Raw genomic sequence first — 25,955 nt, forward strand, 5'->3', positions numbered from 1 at the left:
GGTCATGCCAAAAATGTCTATCTGTCTATCTGTCCATCCGTCCTTACTTGAGCTAGAATTTTGTTTGCCCTCTTTGGGCAGATTGCAGATTAGCATGGTGAAGAGGCACAGTGGGGGGCGGGGGCCCCTGCCCTCTTTTAATATTTAATTACATGTTTTGCAACTATAAAGACACAACCACACCCACAGAGTTTATATACATTTTATTTGCACTTTCGAACCTAAACATTCACAGCATTTACTGCTATTTTTACCACATTGACATTCTGATAACAAAATTTGACTCTCACGAAATTTGAGTAAAACAAGAACTTACTGGAACTATATATTACATTTTGAGATGTTCATCCTTTAGAGATTGGAAACTTTTCCGCTTTCTTCTTTTTTTTTCTATTTGAATCAAATTCCACATTTTCCAGACTTATTACTGCAAATAAACTATGAATCTGATTGGTCAAGCTCCAACCAAATAAGCAGAGCCTTAACCACAGAGTTGTGGTCTTTGAGGCTTGGTGTCTTCCAACGTTTGGACGTCCAGCACACCATAATCAAATGACTGAATGATCTCCTCATATACACAGGTTCTATAGACTCCTGTTAATTACTCAATATGTAATTGATGCAGAGGTGCATTAAGGTCCTTGTGTGTTTTGAAGGGTGCTTAGGAAAAAGATCATTACTATCATTGTCATTATTAATGAAAACCAGGTATAATTTTTCTTCCACTTCCCAGGCTTTGAATTGTTTGCATCATGTTCAATCCCATTAACGTACTTTGAGGTTGGAGGTAGAAACATGACAAAATGCTAAAAAAAACTTCAATACTTATGAATACTTTTGAAAACACAGCAAACTTGACTCACACGAGTGTACGATGCGTGTTTATCAGTTAAAGTCTGTGCTTTGGTTCTTCTTCTTTTTTAAGAGGTGACTTCTGTGACCCGGGTCGCACAAAGACGTCACGTGACACTGAATGATCTTGAAACGTCCCTGGTGATATTCCTCTGGCCAGCTGATCAAAAATGCACCAAATAAGAGACACCTAGTCACGGGTTTCTGCTGCATCAGTGAGACTGTCTTGACAATTCCTAGCGGCAGGTAGAGGGCTGCATCCTCGTGGACGCATAGAAACAGCGCAGCTGAAACTTTCTAGTAACTCGTGTTGCTCGGAGCACTTGGGGACAAGCTGTACCCAATGAATGAGCCACTCCTCTGACGATGCTGCCGAGCGCTGCCCTGCCCGACACGCCCCCAGCATGGATACAGCGAGCTGGAGCTGGCGCTCGGGAGACGCGCTCACTGTGCCGGAGACGGTCTGAAGCCGCAATGGGAGTTAACGCATCCAAGTTTCAAGAGTTCCTGCTACCGGTGTCGCTGCACTAAACAAAGACTCTGGTTTCTGTTTTCTCCCTCCTTTTCTATCTCTCTCTCTTCTCTCTCTCTCTGTCTCTCTCCCTCCCTCTCTTTCTCTGTGTGTGAGAGAGAGAGAGATCTTCTCTGCGTTTTTTTTTTTTTTTTTTTTTGTTTGGTGCGAGGCGTTTCTCGCACAGGATGTTGATGATTTTGGAAAGCCGGGTAAGATCATAAAGTCAGTTCTCTCTGATGAGAACGACCTCCACCTCACCGCCACTACACAAAGGGAAGCACGGTACAAGTACTTTATTTTATATTTTTTTTAACAACCTCCTACTCGCGGATTTATTTCATTTTTTCCCCGAATGTCATTAAGAAGCAGAGGAGGCTGTTTCAAAGACAGAATGGATCACTTTGCAGCAGAGTGCCTTGTTTCAATGTCCAGTCGTGCAGTTGTTCACCCTCCTAAGGGCAACAGGGAGATTAAACCGGAGATCCCAACCTCTTCCAGGACAGGGGAAGAAATAAAGGAGCCCCTGGTGAAGGAGAACTCCTCGATTTTCGTGGTGGCGAGGATCCTGGCGGATTTTAACCAGCAGACACCCAACGGTGTTGCCGAGCAGGCAAAGATAAAGGAGGAGAGCACGCCGAACCTGAGAGAGGATGGAAACTCTGCCACACCTACCGCCACCTCCGATCCTGCGCTCAGACAAAGAGGCAAGAGATCGAGAGGTCGGACAGAGCAGGAGCCACCTCAGAAAAAGCACAAATGCAACTATTCTGGCTGTGAAAAAGTTTATGGCAAATCCTCCCACCTCAAAGCTCATCTAAGGACACACACAGGTCAGTTCGATCGGATGCAGGTGCTGAATGCTGCTTTATTGTGTTCCCGTTTCACACGGGAGTAAAAGAAAACTGAAAATACTGTCTGATCTAAATAAGGTATACATTAAAACTGCTTTATTATTGGTGAAATTCGGGAATCCACCTGAAATAAATAAAACTAACGCGCTCGCGTTGCATAGCTTCATAATGATACATGCATTGCTCTGAGTTATATAAACTTTATAATGTCCTTTTAATTTCTGGGAAGGAAGGCTTGAAAACAGTGCCACTCCCACTCAAGTCTTTAAGCTTTGTCCTCCACCCCCCCTCCCACCTCCACTCTTCCTCCTCCCCACTGAACACACGCACGCACATCCACCACCGCATTGGACAGTATGTTCAAACTGAAACTGCGGTGCACACGTAGAACTACATTAAGCTACGTTTCCTGAAGACGATTGCTCCTTTAGAAAAAAAGTAAAAAGAAATGGTTTGCTTCAAAGCAGCATGAGTTTCTGAAAAAAAAAAAAAAAAAATGTACCCATAGATGCGCAGAATCAGTCAAGTGTGCATGGGCATGCAGGAAGTTTGCAGAATCAGTCCAAAAAGTCCAATAAATGCGCTGCCAATCAACAGCGTGTGTCGCATGTGACCTTCCCTTACACACACACACACACACACACAGCCCAAAAAATGCCCATACCTCCAGTTTTTAGCGCTTTGCATTCCACAGGATAGGACACTGAAGAAGGGAGGGGAGATACAGATCGACTGAAATTGGGGGGTTGATAAGAGCTGTGCAGTCAGTCGCCTGTCTGCCCACAGCCCTTTGTTATGATGTGCCACACCCCCGCTAGACAGACTTGCCAGCTGATCTGGCCAGCAACAGACTCAGCTAGCTGAGCCTCGACTGAGGAGTCTCACTGCCGTTTCCTCGTGATGGGAGCGCTGCAGCTCACACCTCATCTTTTCGCTCCTCTTCTGCACACGCACGCACATGCATCATCTTGACAGGGCTGAGAAGAAAACTGAGCTCTATGGATCACAGGATGAAGCACCTTGCGTGAGCGTGACCCACATTTGAGTCACTTGCTGCAGAAACGTGCAAGCATGAAAAAGCAGCTCCAAGAGATCCAACATATGTAGGGCACCCTCATCTTCAAGGCATTTTGTTTTTATCCATAGTAACAAAACAATAGTTTTGTGTTTTGTTACACACCTTAGTCTGAGTCCCAATTCTAGCCATTCCCCCCTTTCCCACAGTGTTTAGCACATGTAGTGCTTATGGGAAATGGGACACTCCTTCAAGGAGCTGATTCATCATCAGTTCCTACTGATTTCTGCCAGACTGAATAAAGCAAGCAGTCTAAATAGCCACTCGCATACCATACATTTTAAATATTTATTCAGGAAGAAGAAAAAGCAGGCTTTGAGTCAAATTGCCCCTTTGTCAAAACTTATTGTATTCTTCCTAGTGTATTCATAAACGATGGAGATAAGTAATTATAAAAATGTGCAAATCTCACATATAATTTATTTCAGATGTTTGTTAGAAGACATTTGTATTACACTCCACTTTCATTGGATTGTGGTTGTCATCCTTGTTTAGACTATAAAATGAAACAGATTGTAACAGAAAACAAATTGGCTAACCTCCTGCTGGTATTATTTGTGTTTATAAAACATATAATCACATTAGTGTAAAGGAGACTGATAGAAGAACTTGGACAATGGTTTTAAATCGTTTCTAAAGTGGGCAGTAAATGTCCCAAGGTACATGGGCAAGACTTTGGACACAGGCACCTGCGAAAAATTATATAAAAAAAATCAAGCCCTAAGAAAAATCTGACTCTTGTTTTTTGCATAAGTGAGTGAGAAATATAAGTATTTGCATATGCAAATATTTACAATTGTTAGACAAAACTGAATTCTTCTGTTCTTTTTGTGTCACAACGACTGAACTATCAGTATTACTGCTGCTAATAAATAATATGATTAATAAAAAAGAGAAACAAGCATTTTATTAAAAATATATACTTTATTCAATTAAATCTGTAAAAATTCAAAAATTCAGTAATCTAATGTACTAACCATTTCATATATAGTTGTTACAAAACAGCTGATTTTAGTACAATAGTCTCCAAAGTTGAAAGGTATTCCTATGCTGACAAATTTATATATATATATATATATATATATGTATATATACATATGCAGATTAGCAATAATTATTAACAATGAAACCACATGTAATACAATGGTCATTGTGCCGTCAAAAATATGTTAACCGGGAGTCCATTTTTAGAGGGTAGAAAGCCCTCCTCCTGCTCTACAGAAAGCTTTGGAACGCCACACCCCTAAAAAAAATCTCTATTGGGGAGAAATGGGATTCAGCCTTTGTCTTTCCTTCGTCTCAAACTCGTCTCACGTTATTGGTAGATTTATCAGCATTCGTAACAACTGCACGAAGATATACTATCCGGTGAAAAGAAAAAGAACAGACCAGCCTTAAACACACTGGGAGGCCAAATGCTTGAGGATTTTCTCTGTGGCTCGTACAGACTCATTTACTATTGATTGGAGTCAACTTTTACTGTTGCTCCAGCAGAGCCGACTGCCGGCTGTTAAATCGCCATTTGTTAGGAAAACGCTAAGGGAGAGAAATGTGGCTTATAATTACAACAAAGAAGATTGTGTCTATTGTAATTACTGTTTTGTTTTGTTTTAGTGCAGCGTTACCACAGCTCATTATTCATTTGGCCTTTCAAGCCTTTTCTTTTGTCTTATTGCTCGGCTTGTGTCCTATAATTTGTTTTAATAAGGATGGTTTGTTTTGATTTAATTGGTAAGTTCCAGAAACTCCTAATTTTGCTGCCTTGTCGCAGAGAAAGCTCCAGCCTTGCTTCGAGCAGTCAGTTCCCCCCTCCATCAGCCCAGATCATGTGAGTTTTGTGCGGTTTTTATTGCTCCGTGCTCGCCCTGCCCTCGTCTCCGTGCCTAATAAGCGTTTCCTTTCTCCTGCCTCTCTGTTTGGATATGCTCCGTCGTCTGGCTTGCTCCACTGGGCAGTGTCCTATAAATTCTGATAATAATGACCCTCTCTTCCCGTTTTACTGGGCAGGTCCAAAATGTGGGTCATCTGAGTTTAGCAGGGCTGCCTCAGCCAATCTTAGCATGTTTTCATGGAGTCAGACTCAGGCAGCCTGCTTCCTTTCAGCCCATACTAGCAGAATCACGAGAGAACGGATCCCAGCCTAGTCAGGTTCAGCCAAGTGCTGCTTTCTAATTGAAGGAGAAACACTGTAGACAACAAACAAAGAGCCAGGGACAAGATGTTCCCTCTGGCTTCTGACACTCAGGTTTGCCAGGTTTTTTTTGTTGTTGTAGAGGCCTTTAAAAGGAGCAGTCTGTTTTTTTTTGTTTGTTTTTGTTTGTGTGTTTTTTCCTCTCTTTTACAAAATGCTCATGACCAATAAAAAACTGTGGCCTAGAACATTTAAATTTTATAATTTTATTTGAAAATTCTTGAAACAACATGTAATTATCACTTTTAGTTTAAGTATGTTGCAAGCTGTTAAGGGGTTTGTAAAGGGCCAGTTCCTCAAAACGAAAGCATTTATTTTATGCTGCTAATTTGGTTTTGGCACCTTACTTCCTTTGCATTAAATATTCTAATTCTTCGCTTTCTTAAGATGTAAATACACATTTCTTCTCCGGTCTGTGATTTGAAATCTTGGAACTCCAAGTTTGAATGCATAAACAGTTACCATTTGAGGGGACCCCCTCATTGGAGATAAATAGGTTTCATTTTACGTTTCCTTTTGTTCACGCTGGGTTCAACGGGGACATCCTGGGTGTAGCGCACACAGGAGTACACACTGAATTTAAATCACTCATTATACAGCATTGAGTTTGATGCTTAGGAATCCAGAGCAGTTTAGGGGTCTAAGGTTACCAGACGGCTTTGTTTGGTATCCTTATGTTGGAGGTGGAGCCATTTCTTTTTTCACGGCAAGCGTCCAGTGAAACGTGAAAAAAGCAGAAAAAAATGTGGTGACTTCAGACTGATTTACAAATGGAATGAGTAGTGGTCTATATTTTTTTTCCAAGATTAATTTAAATTTTCTCTTGTATTAGACCCACCCAGTGGTGTGCTATGATTTTAAGTGAAGTCTCCTTAACATCCCGTAATCATGTCATGCACACTGCCATCTCCAGAAAACTGACGGCCCCTCGCTCTTCTTCCAACCAGGCCCCCCCACAGCCAGATCTTACAAAAGCCTGTCTTTTCAGGGTACAATACACATGTGAAACCTGCTGGTCACACAGAAGGGCCTGGGCCCAATATTTCTTAACGACAAAGAGCCTAATGACATATTTTACAGTTGGGTTAATGTTATTTTCTGAACCTCTTTTGTGTTTTGCTTTGGTACCGCTAATTCTGCTAGATGGCTGTAAAATCCTTTACTGTCCTAAACAATAAGTGGTACCACCTGGCAGCACAGCTACAGCCTGGTTCTTCAAATGTGCTACCTATTTTTAGTCAAATAACTCTGGTTAATGACATTTTTACATGGGAAATTATCCCAAATTCCACATGGAAAGAGCAGCAGGAGTCCCTCATTATATATGCTTCATCCCTGCCAGTGGTTTTATATTTGGCTGAACTGTAACACAGAGTGCTCAGTGTTCCTGTGTGGTTGGTGGCAGTGATGAGGTATCAGGGTGGGGATTGGGTTTTCCTGAATCCATTCCTGGCACGCTAATGGGTAAAAAAATTAAATAAAATACTGAGGGGCTGAAGAGTTCAGTCTGCCTAACTGACCAGCAGCAGGACTTCCACCAAATAATGCTGTCGTACAACATATTATGAAACCTCTAAATCACATTCAGATATTTAGATAATGATGTCAGATTTTGCTGCTGCTACATTAATGACATAGCTAGCATTTTTATATAGGGCCTATTCAAGTAGAAAATGGCTTGCTCTGGACAAGAAGCATAACCTATAAAAGCCAAGAAACGTTTCATAATTTCAAATGTTTTTTGTTTTTTTTAAATTATTCAATATTTTGCGGCAGCCAAAAGAATATTTCAGCCAAATTTAAATCTGGGGTTCCAGTATGTGGAAAATTGGCCAAAGAATATCCCAAATGCTTTTGTTTGTGGGTTATGTATTTTAATTACCTTTAAGTCTGATGCAAGAAAACTGTGGAGAAAAGTTTGGGCTTGTATTTGGCAAAGGCATATTTTGGAATTTGAACTGCCTTTCCTAGATATCTATTTGAAAACCGGCTAAGACCTATTTAGTGTGCCATAATGGTTTTTGACAATGCAGATTGTATTTTGTAAATTGAAGTGGGTCTCATGCAAGAAACCCTTGGTGAGTTCAGGTCTACTTTGTACCCAATCAGCATGAGCAAAATCCATTTTAAGGCCACATATGGAGCTGTATCCAATACTCTTTCCAACTCCTTTTGGAGGGTTTTGAGAGTAGGTTAGTATTTATGTCATATTTTGTAGTCATGACTATGAGTCTGTTGACATTTATGTATGAGACTCACATGAGTAGAGAACGGGCTGATAATGACCCCCAGATGGTATTTTCCATAGGTTAGTTATTGGCCCTATTTTAACCACCAGTTAAATGCTAATACAGTGCAGGACTGGATAATAAATGGGGCAGAGTTGTGTCAGGTGACTGAATTTCTTGATACACATTTGAGACCCGGCAACAACCTCAGACCCATACAAGAAACCTGTCATTTCCTATTTTCACCCTTTGAGAAAAGAAAAATCCATATGGGAGTCATGTACATTTCTGGTCTAGCCCTTCTTCTATTTGGTTACTTGGCCCTGTTAACATTTTTTAAAATATTCCATATATGGTCTTTTTCACTATTTTCTAACATGATCATGAGCAAACATCCTAAGCTTTTTGTACTTGAAGTCAAATTTTATTGAGTTATAGAAAAGTCAATATTGCAAATAGGAAAGATGGAGACCCCTGAGCCAGCCTGATCTCACTATCCAGTACATGTATCATACATTAAAAAGACATGTTCAAAGAGGAACAAGCTTTAATTTCACATCTGACTTTGTATAATATTGAATCAGAAACACATGTTTCAGTAAAATCTGTTTTTGTAAAAATGTGCTTAAATGTATTGATTTAAGAAAAATGTTATTGGCCGGCATTGCTGAGAGAAGTTTGCGCCACAACAATTATCATGCCTTGTCTGCATGTTAGCTTTCACTACTTTAGTCTAAATTACAATTTCACGTTGGAAAATTTTTGCTATACAAGTACAAATGTTCCTTTGTTGCAGTGTATATCTTTGCTGTTCTGCTGTGAAGCAACAGCGTGTGACATTATAACTGGTTGGCCCAAGTGGAGCAGTACTTTATGTGTCCACAGAAACAAGGTATTAGTTCAATCTACTTGATCCTCATGATGATAATAAAGCCAGAGTGGAGCCACCATCTTGCCTGGTAATCCTCTGGTGCAGGGTTACTGTCCCACTGAAGATATCTCGAAGGCGTTTCTTGGTGCATATGCTAACCATATGTTATCCTACATGTGCCGGCAGCAGATCAGATTCTTGATAAAGAAGCAATACATTCTCAATTTGACTGTGAACGGGCATGCGGCGCTGACAATCATAGTGCTGAATGGCCTCTGTCAGCCCCTGCCCTGGCTGTGGTGTTTTCAGTGGCCCCCAGGGTTCATGTATTCTTTAGTTAGCTGTGGAGTAACTCTATAAAAGCTGCTCTGTCCTCCACCCGCCTCTCCCATTGCTTTCCTGGTGCTGAAGCGGTTTGTGTTGAGAGATCAAGATCTGGCCACGTCTTGTGGTGTGGGGTTGATTGGAAATAGAGGGATACAGACCTGTGGAAGACTGTGAGTTTTTCTCTCCACAACCACAGTATGAAAACTGCTACATGTCGCATGCGATGAAGGGATCTGCAGCACAAAGACAGAATGTACAGTAGAGTGCGGCGGGATGGGGGTGGGGTTATTCACTGTCAGTGCCATCTATTAATGTAGGTCATTTATTCAGCTGCATCTACAGTCAATTTGATTAAGGTTTGTGGGTGCACAACCTTAGGAGCAGAACCCCCTTCGGTCAGAAAATTACACTAACTGTGTTCACTATGTGTTATTAATAGCAGGTTAAATAAGAGATCAACTTCAGGCACTTTCAGTGGGAGTAGTTTAACTCAAGTCTTTGCATCTCAGTTCGCTCCTCTACAGTATCTTGTAAAACCATTAGTACCTCTGGATCTTTTCAATTTTGGCACATTACAACTGCAAACACAAACCATAATATTTCCATTCTTGGATGACGGGACAAAAAGTCCTCTAGAAAAGCTGAAAGCTTAGGATATTGTTTTATAACCTAACCGCTATAAAGTTCTCTTCAACTTTGTCTCTGTCCCGTTTGTTGTGTTCCTTGGTCTTTGGGGTGTGGTTTGTTTTCTAATGTTCCCCAACAAACTGAGAGTTTAAATTACACAGAGGTGGACTCTGTTTTTCTAATTAAGTGGCTTCTAAAGTCTGCTGATGAGACTGGAGTTAGCAAAGTATGGGGGGGCTGAAAGCAGTTGTACGGTACACATTTTATATTTTTAATTCTCCTAAAGCTGGGCATCCACTGTACAATTTTTGTGCCATTTCGGGTCAATTTTCTAATCGTGTGATGATTTTTTCGGTTTAATCGTGTGTCGAGCCGTTGTGTAGCACATGGGGACAACGACAACAAACGATTAACATCTCAACACTCACCCTTAATCAACAATCTTAGGGTGACACAAAAATCAAACCGGTTTGAAATTCTGTTGACCCCTCGTGAAAATATGGCACAATTAAAGCAGTGCCTCAAGTCAAATTTATATTAACCTCTCATGTTGCACATGAGTCGACACAGAAGAAGGAGTGAAAAAGGAGCAGTTTTTAAACACTTGTTACACTTTTTTTCCACACGGAACGGCAAGCATTGTGCCAAAGATGTTTGTTTTTGTTGGACGTTATCTCATTCTCGGGTGTGTTTTCCTTTACTTCTGGGATTCTTCCGCCTCCTTCTTTATTGCAGTTCTGAATTCAAGAGACTGACTTGTTGCACACACACGTACAGTGTGAGCAGTCAGGTCGTACAATGTGAGAACAATTTGTGAGCTATGAATTATTGAACCCTATAATGTAGTCATACAGTTTGAGTGGGAGCTGAATGCAAATACTCAAAATGTAGTTTAGTATATGCCCTGCTTTAGGAGATATACCGCTTATATCACAAGTACAAGCAGTTGTACACAATGTATGGACTGAAAAACAACATTTTAATCATGTGTCTCTCTTCTTCTACATCACAATTATGCAGTACTTTGTGCCTCTCCATCTCAGCATATCCTAATGACATGTATTTAAATTTCTGGTAATTAAAAACTGAATTTGAAGTAGCGTCTTCACTTTATGTGCAATGTGTGGACAGTGTGAACAATAGTGTATGATTAAATGAGCAGTTATTTGTTCCGAGTTAAGGAAGAGAGTGGCTCATTGTTTTTATCAGAAAAACTTCAAAACTTTTCTCTCTCGTCCGCCATTAGCCTTTATTAAGGCAACTGGCAATTTCTCCAGCCTGTATCTCCTCCAATCACAGCATAACAGGATCTGGCCTTTTTTCAGTGCCCATGGAGGATGTTGATATTATGGGAGCGACGGTGTCAAAAATGTCATGTGAATTGGCATCATCCTGCTTGACAATTGTAGATAATGATTGGACATCACTGTGGAGTCACTGTAAACACCCTTTAATGACAACGGCTATTTGTCTGCTGTCGGTTAGCTGGGCTTTGCAGCCTAACGCTGCCTGCAGCACATCTAACACCGCGTCCTCAGGTCTGACACAGTGATTGAGTGTTGGAAAATGTAAAGAGATGGTCAATGCAGACTGCCCTTTCCCTAAATAGTTGGATGGATGAAGTAATGTGTGCCAAAGTGTGAGCAGGAATCAGAGAGTCCCACTTAACTCACCTCCATGGCTGTATGTGAATGTCAATAGGCCTGCAAGCTGGCCGGTGGGAGAGAGTTACGGTTAGTGCGAGCGGCCCGTCCGACTGAAATGCATTACAAGAGAGCCACTCCTGCTGGGAGGAAGGCTGCTGCTATTGTTCTCAATGTGACAGCTACCGGCTAACGAACAGAAGCAAGCTAGCTGGGTCCCTATCAATAAAGGCAAAAGATGATAATACAGGGAACATAAATGTTTCTGAAACACCTGACGTCACCTTAGGTGTTCCAGCAGAGCTTGTTTGCAATTTACTCTTAATTAAGGTGCCAAAAAAAAACGTGTTACTACTTAGTGATTTTTTTTCCCCCTGCTAATTTGTCTTCTCTCCCACCAAGTTATTCTCTCATAGCCGAGCAGACGGATAAACAGTCGCTCTGATCACAGATGTGTTTCGACTCAAGCTGTGTCTTTCTGCAAACCGCAAAACCTTTGCATGCCTGTGTTGTTATTTTTGCACATCCAGAGCATGTGTATGCTGCTTTGTGAACAATGAAAGGAGGAGCTGCAGAAGCCTTAATGTATATATTTTTTTTTGTCTTGCCCACACATGTTAGTGTTTATATCGTCTTGGCACGTGATGATGCGTGTAAAGAGAAAGAGGGCGGGTGCGGTGGGTTAACCCCGTCTGCTCCAGCAGTTTGTGGCAATGAGGGACTCGGTGATCATTTTGGTGTTCTTCAAAGCCAAGCGACTGGTCTGTCTGCTGGCTCCGAGCTGGTTGCAGGTTATAGAGTTGTAAACATGAGACGAAATTATTGGGTTGTGCTCAGCTCTACCACTGGAGTAAGTGTCCCTCTCATTTCATGTTGCCAAGCTGGCTGTTCCACTAAACTGACACAAATGTGGAGTAAATCCAACTCCTGTAAGGTTCGGGCTGCATTCTGGCTAGAATAATTTGTTCCCTTCTTGAGACGTTTGCTTCTAAAATTCTTTGCATTTTTAAAGAAATGCTTCAGGGTTTTTCACCTGAGCTTCATCAAAAAGGTTAGAAGCAGTGAATATGCTGCCTAAAGTAGATTACTGTCATGGTGTCCTTCAAGTTATTTTTGTTCAAACTCAAGTTAAATCCTTAATGACTGAAATTTCCATTTTCACATTGCAGATGTGTCATTTCGTCTACTTACAGCACAGAAGGTGTTAATTCAAGTCATTAACCTTAAGCCAAACTTAGCACATAAAAACTACACATATGAAATATCTTCTGAATATTGTACATGCAAAAAGTTTTAAAATTTAAGCATTTATTTTAGAAGCCTAGAAGGTTACAATATTTATCTTACTAAAAATCTAATACTAGTTAATATTGAATTTCTGAATTAACAGGATGTACTTTTATTATAAAGAATCAGAGATGTCTTTGGACTGCTGCCCTAATTTAACTGTATTAGAATAAAATGTCAGATTTAAGCTGTGCTTATTTTGCAATAACCTGGCCTGAAGTTATTTGATGCACATTTCAGTTTTTGAGGCATTTTTGTGGTCCTTATCATGACGCTAACAATTACAATTAGAACCAGTCATTGTCTTTTCCGAAAGGGACAATATTAGTCATTACCTCAAATTGTTAACAACTACTGGCTTACTTTGATTCCTGATAACTTGAGAGAACGATTGTTCATGGGACTTAAATCCCAGACCTACGGATTTAAGGTCAAGCATAAGCCTTTTTTTTTTTTTTTTGCAACTTAAGTGTGACTCATGAAGACCCACCTCTGGCATTGTCATTTAGTGGGAATCCAGGTTTATGTGCAGTTCATACTGAGAGGCTATTAAAGAGAAGTCAATGACTATTTCCATAAAAATAATAATATAAAAAAAACACCAGTTCAATTTTCACAATAACTTACTTTGTTAAAAAGCTTGAAGCAAACACAATAACAGTTTAAAGTGCCAATCACGTTAACTGTTCTGGCATCTTTGGTCTTGCTCAGAGTAGTTGTTTGTGTCAGGGACCAACTAATCCGGGTTTATGCTAAATAAAGATCTCAGGAGCGTTTTCAGCTGCGGGGAAGATATTAGCTGCTCAAAAGCTTTTACCAAAACTCCACTATGTCAAAGTATCGAAAAAGAGCACATTTTATGTGTTAAGTTCTGTAAAATATGTATCCAGGTTGTAACTGAGCAGGAAACAGAAAGTTAATTTCAAGGGGATCTTTGAATTATGTTCAGAAACTGTAATTTTCCCAATCACCCCAACCAAGGAATTTACTCTTGCTCACTTCAGGCAGGGAGTCACACAGAGTTTTTCAGGTGCACGCTGTGTGCCTATGCCTGAGGATGCAACAGGAATTTTATCTACATTTAGCTGAAATGCTGGTAGCCCTTGTTGGAGCAGGTGATCGAGTTCCTGCACCGGTGCCTGTGTCTGCCTGCGTCAAAAGAGAGATTTGATCTCGCCTTTGCAGATAGAGTCCTTTACACCTCAGGGATAGATTCCATTTCTCTCAAGCGTTTTCTGCAGAAACCACTGAGATATGAATGAGTTGAGGAGGGAGGGATGAGCTGCTTATTTACTGACCCACTGGACTCAGTGAGAACAGTTATATAACTGCAGCACCTGTGACATAATCGCACCACCTTTGAGTGGGGGGGTTAGTGGGGGACACTGGTGCTTAGCAGAGGTGGGTTTTTTTTGCGTGCATGATGTAACTCACTTTATGGGTAACTGGGTCACTGTGTTCGTTTGAGAGAAGCTTCCCTCCTGTCTCCCTCCACCAGCCCCGCCTTTTGCCCTCGCCCTCTGCAACTGACACGTTCTGCGAAAGGCAAACCATGCATGTGGCAAACTGCCAGGGACAGGATAACCAATCGGTGGGGCCTGACATCACAGTCGCCACGCTGCCCCGCTGTGGGAGGACTCTAACTGGATGGGAAGAAAGGCAAGCTCTGGTCACATTCTTTTTTCAGCAGAGATGCTGAGTAATCGCTGCAGTCTACAAAAATAGCCTGGACAGTGACATCCCAACGGCGCACGCAGTGTTATCATTTTCATTCAAAGCATCTAAACATGTACGAGTAGGGTTTTTTTTTTTTTTTTTGTAATGTAACAAGTGAGTCCATGATAAATCTTTTCAAAATTAATTCTTTTTTTAATGTAAAATTTAAGTTAAAAACACCCCAAAAAACAGGTTGCAAAAAAAAAAAAGGCCACTCTCAGAATAGTTTTTAGGTGGAACATCTTTTCATTAAATTTTAACAGTCTTTTATGCTGGGAGTCAATTAGCATCCCACTGATTTATCAATATTTGCCCTGTAGTTACTCTCCAAAACTATGAGATTGTTAAAACAGCTCTAATCCACAGCTGAGTTGAATTCAGATCTGGACTTTGCCTCAGCAAATCCAAAACTAAAATCTTCATTTTATTAATTCGGTCTGATGTGATGGTATCCGTGGACCCACAGTGATGCAGAAAGATAAAATTCCTCTTCATCGATGCCTTCAGGTATCTGTGTGATCAAGTATGCACCCAGGTTTTGGCACTTTTTAAAATTTTTTCAACACTTGTCCTCTCACCAGATATTTTTTTTTTTTATAATGAATTTATGTGGCCCCATTTGGAGGCCACGTAAAACCTTGAAGTCTGAAGTATTTTAGTATATGAGACCCACCACATAGCAAAGAGCTGTTTGGGACTATGCCTGTTTTTCTTGTTTAAAAACTGTAGTCTTTAAAGCCAAAAGCTTTTTAAAGTTTATTCAGGATGCTTTAGGGTTTCTTCTCATTTACTGAAGTTAGATATCTGATGCTTCCACGATACGTTTCAACCAGACGGGGTAGCTCAGCTTTTCATCTGTTCAAATATTAATGTTGGTTGGATCTGTTACTCTGGTTATTGACCCTTAAGCAGCCTGCAGAACTTGGCTCTACTTTTAGGGCAGTAACTCATTTTGCAGTGGCAAGACGGTTAGCCCAAGCTCCCTTCTGCTGATGATATGATATTAAATCAGTCCAACATGACACACCTCAGTCAGATGAGTGTCTAGTAATTTAAACTCCTTTTTAACCAGCCACTATATGTATTCCTACTGTAGTTTCAAGTTGGAAAATCAATGTGTTTTTACTAGTTCTCATAAAAAAAATTAAAAAAAAACACACACACACACACACACACATTATGTCCATATGCAAATTTATATTCATCGGTTAGTGAGTTTAAATACATGAGGTGATGCGTGAACCTGCAGGAACTGCAGTAGGCAGGGCCGGCTGTGTTTGTCTGGAGCTGAGGTAAGGCGTCAGAGGCAGGAACACAAGCCATACTGTCTAGACTTGCTCTGTCTGTCTGCATGTTTTGTAAGCATGCAAAAAACGGGGGCGGGGGGCGAGGAGGGATCTAGACTCGTAGTGAACCGAGTTCATGTTTTTGAGACTCTCTGGCATATGCTAGCATATGAATGTTTGACAGTGAACAGTGCTTGTTTCCATTGTGGCCCACATGGGAATCGAAGAACAAAGAAAGCCTTTGGCGGCCATTTTTTTTTTTTTTTGCTTTTTGTGCCATCTATAAACATTTATGCATCCCATTATATTTTCTCATTCATGCCTCAAACCACTGGCATAGGTTTGTATAATGATTGATAATTCTTATTCACAGGCGAAACCCTAAATGTTTAAAGATTAAGTCCTGTGCTCACTGGACGTGTTATTTTATTATTCAGAAACTCAATGAATATGTACTCAACAGCATGATCTATCAGGCAAACTTTGTGGGTTGTTTTCATGCGCACCGTTTACAGAGTAGAATGACATTAAAACATAATGTATGAGGTAGCATTCGGCGGTTTTTAGGAGATTTGCTTAAATCCCCACTTTAATTGCATGATATAAGGGAGAATGTGTGAATTTCCATGTTCCAAAAGCACAAATCGCTGCATGTTTGAAAATGGGTTGGGTAGTCATTGTGAGTGTGATTAGCATCTGGAGCTGTATAATTAAACTGTGTCTGCTAGTTCAGTGTCACGCCAGTTTGTTGGTAATTTATCACTACTAACGCAGTTACAGCTTATTAGTTTCATCATGTTTTCAGATAACTCTTATGATTTTTAATATCCTTCTTACAGAGTTATTAGACTGTAGGAATAATGTTGTTTGTTTATTCACAGTGAATGAGTCATCACTCCTGGTGATGAGGTGTTTGTCAGATTAAGATAACCAGTGTTATTATCAGGTTCCATATGGCTCCCTCACATACACTCAAACTATTAGTGCTGCCAAGCAAGCCTGGTATAGCAATGTAATCAAACATCAAATGAAAGCAGAGGCCTGCTGTGGCCCATTTACCGCTAATCACATGCAGTTTACATTCCTGCACGCCATTCTCCAAAAAAATATTTTACCTTTTCAGACGTCAAATCATGTTTTGACTGTGTTCTTTAAACCTCCAAACCAGTCATTCGTATCTCACCACAGTATTAAAAACATGCACTTCTAGTTTTATAATAGGGAGCATACACAAACAACATAACTACAGTGAATACTTTATGTTAAATACTAAAGGGGTTTGATTTCATTTTCACACTAAAAACACCATGGACAGAATAACCCACAAGTTGTATTTCATAGTGATGTTTGGGTTAATTTAACTGATTTTTAGGTTTACATTAGTTCCACGGTAAAACATATGACTTTTTAAAAAGCAAACAATCTGTTATTGGCTACGCAGAATTAATCAGTTACCAGCATTAATGTATACCAACATTTTTGAAAGGTTATATTTTAAGCCGACCAAATATTTCCACGATTTTACCATTTCTTGTTTCCTCCTGTGAAAGAGATCAGGAAGTCTGAATGAGTCGCTGAATAGTTCAAAATGGAAGTCTCTAAAGAATCACAAGAATCCTACTGCTTTCTCCTGTAATCGAACAAAATGGATCACAATTTTTTATTCAGCGATTGATTGACACCACCAAACGTATGTTGCAACAGCACCAAACCAATATTTCGGCAAAAGAAATGACCCAGACGTGGCTCTGTGCGCATGTGTCTGTACGTGTATGTGTGTACTTAGCATGGGAACTTGAAATTTCTCAGTTTGGAAGCAAAAGCCACAGAGGACGTTTCTATTGTACTTTAATGTTATTAGACGTTACACAGGCGTTTTGAGTTTAAAAACAGTGTGGTCTCACACAAACCTTACATAATGTACTTAATCTTCTTGTAACATTGCAATCAATGGAACCCATCCCACTTTGGAGGTTATCACCCCATTAAATGGACATTATCATGTCTTATCTCTCCCCTGTGGCCATGAGGGGTCAACCTCTGTCTCTAAGGACCCTATATCAGACATGTTCACTAATCCTGATAGAATACATGAAAACCTGCAGAGATTACTGATGAACAACTTGTTCGTCAGACTCATCTCATTAGACATGCAGCATTCTTCTGCTGCCTTCTTCTCCTCGTCTCTCTTGACAAAAGAAATTTCAGTCATGATGAGACAACTAGAAGGATCTAACTGTTACTCCATATTTCTCCTGTCTGTGTTCTGCAGGTGAACGGCCCTTCCCATGCACCTGGCCCGACTGCAGTAAGAAGTTTGCCCGTTCTGATGAGCTGGCCCGCCACTACCGCACCCACACGGGAGAGAAGAAGTTTGGCTGTCCACTTTGCGACAAGCGCTTCATGCGCAGCGACCACCTGATGAAGCACGCCAGGCGCCACTCAGATTTCCAGCCCGGCATGTTGAAGAAGCCCCACGGTGGCAGCGCCACGCGCCCCAGCTCTCTCAGCGACTACAGCCGCTCGGATGCATCCAGTCCCACCATCAGCCCCACCCTCAGTCCAGCCAGCTCGCCTTAAACTGAAACCTGGTCGCACTTTTCAAGCCCACCGACGTGAGGCCTGCAATTTCATCATAACACTTCTGTTGCACAGTTGTCAGCAACCCGCCACCCCCTCCTTTGCTATTCCTGCGCTAGCTGTGGTGTACCATACTGTACATAAGTGCTTATTGTAGTGCAATTATTTGTGTGATCCTAAAAGAAGATAATGCCTTTCCCAGATGGCGATATCTCCATTCTGTACCACATGTCTGTATTTTTTAAGCTTCTGACTATGGCTAGTTGTTTATTGTATATTCACAGTTTAGAAGAAGGAAAAGAAAACAGACACCATCATATGTCTTCTCAAAATGTTTTGATTTTAACAGATTTTTTTTATTTTTATTGAATGGGTTAGGAGAAGGGGTTCACACACACACCTCAGGATCGAAGACAGTTGCTCTTTCTGTAATACCACAGTACTCAAGAGTACTCACATTGACTGCACAATATACTCATCACTTTATTCGAAAATTCAACGGGGAGTTGAATTTTGCGCCCTGCTCAGGGATGGCCTTGTTAGCTTGAAAGAATGAACACGGTGAAAAGAAACATACAGTACATACTATACTTCAGCCTTACACTCAACACAATTTGCACTCTATGCTTTGTTTGTTGGCTTTCACATTTGAAGAAACCAGACATAAAGTCATGCGGTCGTTTTTTTGCGAAGCTTCAGTTCGTGTTCTGTCCTACGTCTAAGGTGGAGGTCAAATGTAACTCTTAATTTCCGAGAAAACAATCATTGAGCCTGCCGTGGAAAACAAATACGTCAGTGCTAATACCTTTTGACGTTACACTGGGTATAAGATGTGCACTGCATTAAAACGTTCTAGCAGTGCAAAGTGTGTGAATCTACATGTTCAGGCGGATTGGGATTATATTGGGTTAATATTTTTTTATAAATGTACATAGGTTTAAAAAAAAGAAATAAAAGAAACCCTACTGAACCTTTACACACTGAGAACGAGGTTTAAAAGCAGCTGTTGATGCCTAAAAGTAACAGAGTTCCTGCAAGTTTCAGTAAGTTCAATGAAATGCTTTTGAAGACTATTTTGATTTACATTAAAGACCTGCATGATTTATGAGGAATAACTTAAAAACACATTTACTTAAAAGCTTGTAATTAGCTTAATTATTAGCTTAAGAAACGTAAACACAGCATTGCCAACTTTAATTGGTGTTTTCCAGCTCTTGGATGTGTGTTGAGTTCCTTTACATTAAGGCTACTCAACCCTTCAAGGCATTTTTGGAGTTAATGAGGTACATCAAACTCTTTTAAAGTCAACAAATAACTCAGTCTCATGATCTACAGTGTAATCTGTCAAAACTTCTTAAGGGAGATTTTTTTTAATCTCTTAATTAAATAAAAAGTTGAATCTAAAAGACTTCTGTGCAGCATATCAACATAATTAATACTCTACTTAACAGATAGGGGGCAAAAGTCAAAGAGAGAAAGAGGGGCTAAACTAGAGATTAATGTTGTCAAAACCATAAAATCTAGACACATGAGCTCAAATGGGCAGGAGAACGAATAGTCACTGGAGATGAAAGGTCAAATTTGGGAGGTCTGTGGACTTTCCTGTAGCATATTGTAAGCTTCAGAACAATTACTGATGACGGGTTTTAACCAAACTAAAATCCTTGTTTTCACACCAAACCTCTTTGGGTAAATACTTTCCTATGACGAAGGAGTTAGTTGTGGATAGCAACAAGAATTCTTAGATTTTGATTATCTAAACATTCAATTTTAAGGCCAAATGGTGCTTTATGGCGTTTGTAGTTTCATCACAGCATGAAAACCACAACATTCCTTAGCCAGAGCTACAAATCACCAACTTAACGCACAAAGGTTAATCTAAGAAGCAATGAATGAATGAGGTAAGCCATAGCTAAATGTACTTTAGGATTGAATCTGAAAAAAAAAAATAATCAGGAAAGATTTAAGACATATAAACTCGAGATAGCTCAAAGTAGGACTTTTGAAAACTTTGCAAAAACCCTGATTACTATCTGATCAGCACATATTTCACTTAAAATGGAGACCAAACAGCTTCAGTAGCAGCAAGATATTTCCATCTCATCAAGCACATGGGAGAATGTACCAAAGAAGCGCTTTTTATTCAGTGCTGTAGGGAATATTGCAGGTAATCACACACTCAGTCACTTCCTCCTGGCTCAAGTTCCCAGGAGGAAACGGCTGCACCCAAAAGAAGACTTTCCCACCCCGCTGGAGGTAGTGCTAGCATGCCGTTCGCCCTGCGAGGCCTTTCTCATCTGGCTCTACCTGTTCTTTCAGCGAGACAGCTGAATTACATTAGTATTGCCTAATTAGGAGGTCAGACGTTGGCTGGCGCAATTGGCTGATCTGAGCTGAGGGGAACAAAGCAGATATCAGCAACAAACAGGCAAGAGAGGGCAGGTCCTGATAAAAGAGGAGAGGTTTTATCACAAGCCGAACAGCACAAAGGAGGAGACACACAGAAGCAGACACCCCCCATTTCCTCCTCCCTCCAACTGTAGAAACAGGCAGCAGAAAAATAGCTGTAATTGGTAGCTTGATCTGAACTGCAGGATAAGAGGAAATGTGTAAGAACAAGAGCTGTTTGTAGACAGCACTAGCAGCGTGGGTGGGAAGTGCCTGACTCCATCCAAAGCACAAACAGAATTCCTTCTCATACGAGCCGGAGAATCAGATTTCACAATGCAGAGGAAACCGTCGCTCTGGGCTTGCGTTGATAAACCTGAGCTTCCAAACAGCTGCTTTCAAACTTCCTGTCTCTTTTGCAAGTTGGGGGGATTTGGGGGACGTTCGAAGAGTTGCAAAAACATCGGAACCAAAATCAACATATCAGCAAATTGCAGTGCTCACCAGACTGATGTCAACCCAGCATTTGAAGCTCAAATGTCCCTGTGAGAAAGCCGACAGACACGCCTCATTAAGTCAGGCGAAAGTGGAAACAAGCACCACTATCAAAACTGCTGGACCCCTGCCGGTCTATATGTTATGCCCGCACTTTGTGCTTCACTGCTGCAGTTGGATCCGCATCCATGCAGTTCAGACTCCTTCAGACTTACTGCCATCAGAGCTAACTCAAGCGGTATCTTGCGTTCGACGCTACATGCATGTTAACTTTGCTCTGAAAGCGAGGAGTATTTTCTTTTTTTTCCCCTTTGAGTCGGTCTGGCAGGTGTAAGTTCATGAATGTCAGGCCTTGTCCTTTTTCCTCAACTGCAGCCATCTTCTCTTTAAAGTCAAAATGAATCCCCCTCTCATTCTCCCTTATTTAGCTTGGAAAGCAATGGATTTATCTCAAAACACAATCCTTTGTGTGATGTTATAATAGTTTGCGGGCTGCAAGATGACACTTTGAATGCCACTGATCTGCAGCTCTCAAAGACAGAGGTGTGAGAGTTCACCATTTTTTTTTTCTTGAAGCAACAACTGCTGTTGATCAGCTTACCTTTTGTATATTCCTGTCTTGGTTATAATCTTTCGAACCTGGTTTAAAGCGCTCACGTGCAAAAGAAAAAGACAAGAAAACTGAGAAAAAAATTACGCATTAATCAGTTTTTAATCTGTAATCTGCACATTTTCCTCAGGGTCAACATCTGCCAAGCAGATATGGGACAGTTTGTGGATTTTGTCGTAAAACCAGTCGCCGCACGCATACGTCAGGCTGCCTGTGGCTGCCCCATCGGTGGTCCTCGGTGCCCAGTGTTCACTGCTGGTCGGTGTGTGATTATGCTGGTAACACAGGACCACCTCAGTGCAGCCCTTTTCGCCTATTGCATGTCTTGATAACATCACACAGTCCTGCTATCGATCCACTCTGAAGCTGTTTTAACTTATACAACCATTTGAACAGAAAAGCCTGTACCTTCAGCCAGACTGCAAAAGTGACAAGTAGGCATCCACAGACAGAGCGTCTCAAAAAACCTTTACTCTCACTGTAACTAATGTACTTGAATAATTCCAACACGCAAGGCCATTGAACACAATTTTGTACATGTCCGATTTTACTGTTCTTTGCTTTTTGCTGTCCGAGCCTTTGAGAGAAAAAGGCATATAATCGCCTGAATTGTTTTTTTTTTCTTATTAATTTCAGATTTTTTTTGTCAGTTTATTTCAGTAACTGTTTTAGAGTTCATCGCAGCTCGAGGTTTGAGCTTGTTTATGTGTAAATTTAAATTTTGTGCGCTATTAACAGGGTTTTTTTCCCCCTGAGTACTCTGTTGATGTCAGGGATGCGGGTAAATCCTGTTATCTGCAATTCCAAAAAGTTCCTTTAATTCATGAAATGAAAAAAAAAAAAAAAAAAAAAAAAAAAAAACTAAAGAAACTTTGGGGTGGATGGGTATTTTTTTCTTTACCTCTGTCTATGTCAGTTTCAGATTCAGTGATTGATTTCTTTTTATTGCTTTAGATTATTTGAAATGTTTTCCATATTATTAGAGACCACAGAATTGTGAGTTAGCAATGTAGTCATTATTTGTATTATTATTATTATTATTGTTATTATTATTATTATTATTATTGTTGTTGTTGTTGTTGTTGTGTGAGGTTATGTTTTTATGTTTTTTGCAGAATTATACCTCTTGAGATATTTGAATTTTCATTTACCTTCATATCTTTTCAGAACATCCATCATGTAGCTTATGTTTGCTTAACGAGTAGCAAAAAAAAAAATGTTGGTTTCATTTATTCCTACTTGAATGAAGAAGTAGACAAAGAGAGTTTTTTTCTTTTTTTCTGTAGAAAACAAACAGAAACACTGGGCTGCATTTTACATAACCGTTCCATATTGCCAGGTCCTGCATGTAACTCAAAGTACAAGGGGAAAAAAAACAAACATCTTTCCCAGACAAATATTTGTATATTTTTATTGCTTCATGCTAAGAAGCTGTTTGAGTATCAGCAGATCCATATGTCTGCTGAAGATCACATAATTCTACATGCAAGGATTCTAAAATACTGACAATACATGTACAAATTCAAGCAGCAAGCTAACAATTTAAAGTTCACAATATATATTTAATTAAAGACATCAGTGTGTTACTGATCAAACATCGTCAGCAGAAGTACAAGCATGATCCGCGCAATCGTGTGCCAAAACTATAGCTGTAACTTCTTAAAGAGGATACAAATGTTGAGCGTAAATAATCTAGCTTCTATCAGACGTTATAAAAAAAAAATAATAATAATAATCTTGTATAGTTTTATATAGAGTTTGACCTGTCAAATGTTATGTACAGGATTTGATCAAGCAGTTCTGCTCTAAGTTAAGTGTTTCTGGTCTTTATGCTTTATGTGAGCATTTTGCTTTGTGTAACTGTCTTGTTATTTTCATTCATTTTGCTCCTTTTTGTTGTTGTTGTTTCTGTTCGATGCTGAAGCAGTGTATATTGCTTACCGCAGCTGTTTTTAACATCTTAACAACTTTGATGATAGTCGCTTGTCCATTCCAAAGGATTTAAGATTACATTTGCTCTGAAAGTGCTGCTTCCCTTGACCTGATATATTATTATTATTATTATTTTTGTGGGTTTCTGAATAGAAGTGTGTCCTGACAGTATACAAGGTACGTTTTCTAATGCCACACATGCATTAGACTATGTTTGTACTAAGCCAATTTGAACGAATCACCTACAAAATTACCTACAAAACATAAAAGTTACAGAGCATGTCTTCCCACGCGACAAAGACCTAAAGTTTTTGCCTTTCACAGTCGGGGTTTTTCTTTTATTAGTATTTTTTTTTAAGAGGCAGCCATATAGAGTTATAGAAGGGTTGTTGATCTTTGTTACCAAAGGCTCTGAAGGGAAAAGAATGAATGTTGGAGTAGTTTTGAATCCAGCTCTGTTTGTACCGATGGAGTTCAAATTCAATGTGTTGTACTAGTTGATAGATGGATGTCATGCTTGACATGGACCTTTTACTACATCTCAAATAGGCAACTTTTCTTCTTTTTTTTTTTCTCTACAAAGTAATTTGAATGAGCTAAAGTCATTCAGCCACCCAAGCCAACGTACTCAGATTGAGTCTAAAATGAACAAGGCAAAAAAAGCAAAACAAAAAAAAATAAACAAGCAGATCCAAACTGTTGGTACTTTTAGTTTGAACTTGTCTGCTTGAAGAGACGCTGTGCAGCATCTGTTCCTCACTGCAGAGAAAAGTCTGTTGAATAACGTTTGTCCTTTAAGGATTAGCTCGTTTCAGGTTATGCAGCATACAGTGGTGTCAATGACCTCTTTGACAAACAGAGAGCCTCTCACCAGCCTTTTCGGTTCTGTTTCCTGTACCTGTTTGTCTTCAGTGTACCTCCTCAGTGTAATGTTGCTCTCCTGATACCTCTGTGTGTTTTTTCCTCTGCACCCTCACCATCAGTTGCCTGTTGTAGTGACTCCATGGTGCTGCTTCCCCCTCTTATAGCACCGTTATAATCTGTTCTGTAAATAACTCTCAGCTCAGCTATGGCCAGTACATTCCTCTCAATGACCTCACTTAAAACCTTCAGGTGACTCTGTTATTCTATTTTTATTGTGATTTTTTTTCTTCTTCTTCAGCAAACCAAAATCACTACATTCAAGTATTACAGCTGTACAGTTCAATGAATTCAACACACATGTAATGTGCTGGTCTTAGCTGCTCTGTTGTATCTTTTTATGGCATTATTTTTTACATGTTAGACAATATATTGTGACCATGTCCTATGCAAATATGAGAAATAACAGATTGTTGAATAATGTATGTTGTCATAACTTGTATGCATGAAATAGTGAGTTTACATTTGGAAATAAATTCATAAAATAAGCCACAATTATTAGCTTTGTCATGTTTCCAAAAGGTTAGTGAGTAACCAAGCGTCATTTAGAGTTTAATTAAACCTCATCAATACCTTTTCGCCTTTTTTGAGTACTGCTATCCAGACAAATCTTTATAACAAAGAAGCAGATCTACAATATGCAAACACAAACACAGCTAAGGTGAAAAAACATGAAATCTGTATGATGTTCCAGTGAGTCTGGTATCAATACAAGCTACAATATGTTTTAAATTAAATTTGTCAGTAAAAACTGGTATTTTTTTTTTATTCCATTTGATATTGACCATAAAAGAAATTAGGACTTTATGTAATAGACTTTACCCAAGGTACCTAATGTAACCTAGTAGCTAAAACGCAGCTAAAAAGGGAAGCAGGTCACCTGTTTCCAGAGGTAATGTAAACAACAACCAGTTTTGCATTTTTTAAGCAACATCAGGAAGCCACACAAAAAAAAAACACTTCTGAGATCCAGATATAAAAACAACTCTTACTTAAAAGGAGATATCTTAAAATACATTTTAATTTATAAGGATTGAATCAGAGAGAAATGACCCCAAAACTGAAGCAAGTATAGGCTGGTTAATTCTCTACAATATTAAGTAGAATTTGATGGGATGCTTAGGAAATCATTCAGCATTTTAATAAAGTGTGTTGGAACAGACATACATGCAAACCATGTACAGTCCCAATGTAGAAGTCATTTTTATGAAATATATTGTCTGGAGTATCACTGTGAGCAGCCTCTGAAAAACTGCTATGCAGCCTTTTTTAAAGTTTTCCGTATCACTGACAACTATACTGCAAATGTCATTATCCTGTTGTGATGTACTATAATTATCCTCAATTTTGTTTGAGAACATTAGAGAACAAACATCATGAAGACCAAGAAACACAGCAGATAGGTCTGGGATGAAATTTAAACCTGTTATGTTATAAAACATCTTTCCAAGCTGTTGACGTCCTACAGTTCAATCCATCATCTAAAAACGGAGAGTATGGGACAACTGCAACTTGAACTACCAAGTCAGCAGGATAACTGTTAATCCTGCACTACATGAAA

At 39.8% G+C, this 25,955-nt stretch overlaps 1 protein-coding gene across 1 annotated transcript; it reads left to right on the plus strand.

The window, feature by feature from the left end:
• The first annotated feature begins 1,059 nt into the window (after positions 1–1,059).
• On the plus strand, positions 1,060–24,889 carry klf13 (Kruppel like factor 13). Its single transcript, XM_014990343.2, has 2 exons — positions 1,060–2,196; positions 17,741–24,889. Exons 1-2 carry the CDS (start codon positions 1,719–1,721, stop codon positions 18,046–18,048), a joined length of 786 nt encoding a protein of 261 aa, XP_014845829.1. The 5' UTR covers positions 1,060–1,718; the 3' UTR covers positions 18,049–24,889.
• Positions 24,890–25,955: the final 1,066 nt, after the last annotated feature.

Source organism: Poecilia mexicana, unplaced genomic scaffold, assembly GCF_051168715.1.
Source record: "Poecilia mexicana isolate PSO_F unplaced genomic scaffold, ASM5116871v1 scaffold_6, whole genome shotgun sequence".
NCBI lineage: Eukaryota > Metazoa > Chordata > Actinopteri > Cyprinodontiformes > Poeciliidae > Poecilia > Poecilia mexicana.

What these genes read in the sequence shown, in the direction of transcription:
- klf13 (XM_014990343.2), top strand. Translation starts at nt 1,719, where the DNA reads ATGTCATTAAGAAGCAGAGGAGGCTGTTTCAAAGACAGAATGGATCAC. An exon ending in TCATCTAAGGACACACACAG is followed by an intron (nt 2,197 to 17,740) that starts GTCAGTTCGATC and finishes TGTGTTCTGCAG; the next exon opens with GTGAACGGCCCTTCCCATGC.